This window comes from Propithecus coquereli, unplaced genomic scaffold (assembly GCF_000956105.1).
Source record: "Propithecus coquereli isolate 6110/MARCELLA unplaced genomic scaffold, Pcoq_1.0 Scaffold575, whole genome shotgun sequence".
Taxonomy (NCBI): Eukaryota; Metazoa; Chordata; class Mammalia; order Primates; family Indriidae; genus Propithecus; species Propithecus coquereli.
Window position 1 is genome coordinate 657784 of NW_012151674.1, and position 3496 is coordinate 661279.

Genomic DNA, 3496 nt, shown 5'->3' on the forward strand with positions numbered 1-3496 from the left:
AAGCATTAATTAAAAAGAAAAGAAGGAAATGGCGTGGGCCTAGAAATACATTTCATGTACTTACAAAGCTAGCTATTATTGCTCATCCAGTCCATTCAATATTCAATATTTCATTCAAAAATATTTGGTCACATATTGCACAGCAAGCACTGTATTAGACAGTGGGGATATACAAATGAATAAGACAGACGGGTATAATATATGACCCCTGTATTCACAGAGGTACAGACTTAGTGGTCATCAAATAAGCAACTCTCTCCCAAATACAGTCAGGTTCAAATTCTCTAGGTCATGCTTCTTACCCCATTATCTATGGGCAACTCTTCCACCTAAGTTCATAAAAAGGGAAACCAAAAGGACAGTTGCTCCAAACTTCCATGACCAACTATTTAACATTTCTTATGTGATTCTTAAAGAACAAGTGATGCGTATTTTATCTCTACAGGGAATTCATGCATACAGCAGTCCTGCCTTATCTGTGGTTTTGCTTTCCAAGGTTTCAGATACCCGAGATACAGTACAATAAGATATTTTGAAAGAGAGAGAGAAAGAGAGAGAACACGTTCACATAACGTTTATTACAGTATATTGTTATAATTGCTCTATTTTATTATAAGTTATTGTTGTTAGTCTCTTACTGTGCCTAATTTATAAATTAAACTTTATCATATGTATGTATGTATAGGAAAAAACATCAGTACTATCAGCAGTTTCAGGCATCCACTGGGGGTCTTGTAATGTATCCCCCACGGATAAGTGGTGGGGGACTACTGTGTTTTTACTAACTGCCCAAAACATCCTTCTTTAATTTATATACCATATCACCTGCTTCTTCTCTTTCTAGTCCCTCCTCCAATAGTACTTTTCTAAGATCCTTCTTCTTCACTAAGACCCTAGAAAGTAGCTAGTAAGTGACATAAGGAATTTGCATACTCAAAAGCCACATCACCTAGTTTTCCTTTATTTTGTCCAAGGTAGTTCCCTAAGCTCTCAGTTCGGTATAGGTGCTTTCTTATTTGAACATATCTTAACATTTATAGTTAACTTTCCAGGCCTGAGGGGTTGTAAACAATTCTGAGATTTTCATAATTCTGGGGTTTCTTGAAGCAAATTTGTCCAATGACATAGATTCCTTCATCACAGTTAATTAATTTCTTTCTGGTTCTTATTTCTAATATCTGGGTGGATTTTCACTGACATGAAGAAAGCCGAAGATAGACAGACTCTAAAATTTACCATGATCCTGAAATTCTATTTTGTATCTAGGAAAATCTAAAATCCTTCATTCCTCTAAGGTTTCAATTTAAGAAAGCTCTGTGCAAGTGACCGTAAAGGGACATACAGAACAATGTCAGCAATTACCAGAGCACTGACTCACTGATGATATAAAAATGTAAGCAACATGCCATAATCCTAGAGACAGAAACCAGCACTGTGTCAAGGAGCCCCACACTACAGGGTTCTTGACTGAAGCAGGAGAGGGCAATTAAGACTTCTTACTCCTCATCTTGAAGGGTCTCCTCCTCCTCTTGGATCTGTAACTGGTTCTTCACGGGAGCTAGGTTCTCCGTCTTGGCGTTGTAGTTCCGAAAGCAGACATTGAGCTTCTCATCAAATTCATTCACGAGGTCCTCCATGGACTTGAAGCTGATTATTTCAGATGAAAAATTCTCAAGCTCAGAGAGGGAGGGGTCCTCTAGGTGGTGGGGGGACGAGCCATAGAAACACTGTGGCTTCTCCTCCGGGTCCTCGGAGCAGCTGGGCCGAAGGTCCTCAAACTCTTCATCCAAACTCACCAGTGGGGCCTCCATTCTTGCGCAGCAGGAGCACAATGGCACCTTTCAGGATTCGTTTATCTAGAAGAAATAAACAGGGTCATGTGAGTTTGGACTGGTCTGACTCTAGTTGAGTTTGGAGACACACCTGCTTCCAATTCCCTGCTCCAAAAAGCAAAGCATAGTGGTTCGGTATGAGCTCCTGGACCTGACCACCTAGGGTTGCATCGTGTTCTGCCCCTGCCAGCTGTGACCTTAGGCAAGTTATTAGCTTCTCTGTGCTTCCTTTTATTCTTCTCAAGAAAGATATAATATAACTGGACCCATCTCAAAGGAGTGTTATAAGATTAAAGGAGTAAACACAGAAAAGTGCTTAAAACAGTGCCTGGCAGATAATAAATGCCAATATTGTTGAATAGTCTCTGTTGTTCTCATTATTGTTACTATTACCATATATCTACATCCTTAACCACGTGCTCTGAAAACTGGAAATTTTTCATGACTCGTTTGGTGGCACAATGTGACATGACCAGAACTCATTTGGCAACTAAACCTGACCAACATGAATATAAAGCTGCCTACTCTTTAATTTATTCCATTTTTTGTGTTTTGCGGCAGAAATATTTTAAATCATAAAGATTGCTACCCCAGATCCCACTGGATGAAATGCAGAATGTGTACTCTATTACTGCCTTCCAAATTCTGACATAATCTAAATTCTGAAACATGTCTTGCCCCAAGGGTTTTGGATAAGGGTTCAGGGACCTGGATATTACTACCCTCATCAATAAATAATAGAGCCTAATAGAACACTAATAAAGACTTTCCAACAAGCACCTGAGTTTTTCCCAAACCCAGAGCATATGCCTAGGAGCAGAGAAACGGACTAAATGATCTATTATCCTGTAAGAAACAGACCCAACTACCCATGTGCTCCGAAGCCAGACTCCATAACCATGCTGGGCGCTGCATCCTGAAATGCTGCACACTCAGGCCTCTCTTCAGTTCCCAACAACTCCAGGACACCTACCCCTCATTGGGCCCTCTTCATATGCTGCCTTTGGCTCTATTTATCCATCTGTGTGTACAATCAGGCCCCTTCCCAATTTTAATTTAAATTCCTCGAGGGTACAGACGTCCTCTGGATATCTTCTCTGACTCCAAGCACACATGGCTGCCCTGCGGCTAGGCAGTCAATCAATGTGTGTTCATTGAAAAACGATCTTCTGTTCCCCACATACAGATCCCCATTTCCAATTTCAGGCAGCACAAGCATCACGGTCTATCATACACTTCTCTATATACTCAGCTTCCTTTCCTGTGACACACAAATGCAACCAATCGTTTCCCTCCTGTCTGTATGACTACTGATCCAGTTAGATACTTAAATTGGAACCACTACCTAAGGAGAACCAAACAGCAAAAACCACGGGTTTTGCCCTAGGAGTGCCTATTCTCCATCTCTACCTACAAAACTAAAACTCCACCTAAATAGGGCAAAGGGCATGCCAGGCAAGGACCCTGACAGTTCTTACCAGGATTTCACTGGGATTAAGTCAGTTACCCTCGCATCAAATCATATTTGGAGCATTTACAGTTTGCAAAGGCAACATGGTAGGACCTTGGAATACAAAAACATACAAAAGCAATACCGTATCTTGGAAAGAATACAGGCTCAAGAACCACCAGACTTGTCAATGGCTGGCTGAGTGACAAGCATT

At 40.9% G+C, this 3496-nt stretch overlaps 1 protein-coding gene across 1 annotated transcript; it reads right to left on the reverse strand.

The window, feature by feature from the left end:
• Window positions 1–1496: 1496 nt before the first annotated feature.
• FEZ1 (fasciculation and elongation protein zeta 1 (zygin I)) lies at window positions 1497–1811 on the reverse strand. Its single transcript, XM_012658154.1, has one exon. It carries the CDS (start codon window positions 1809–1811, stop codon window positions 1497–1499), a length of 315 nt encoding a protein of 104 aa, XP_012513608.1.
• Window positions 1812–3496: the final 1685 nt, after the last annotated feature.

What these genes read in the sequence shown, in the direction of transcription:
- FEZ1 (XM_012658154.1), bottom strand. Translation starts at nt 1,811, where the DNA reads ATGGAGGCCCCACTGGTGAGTTTGGATGAAGAGTTTGAGGACCTTCGG.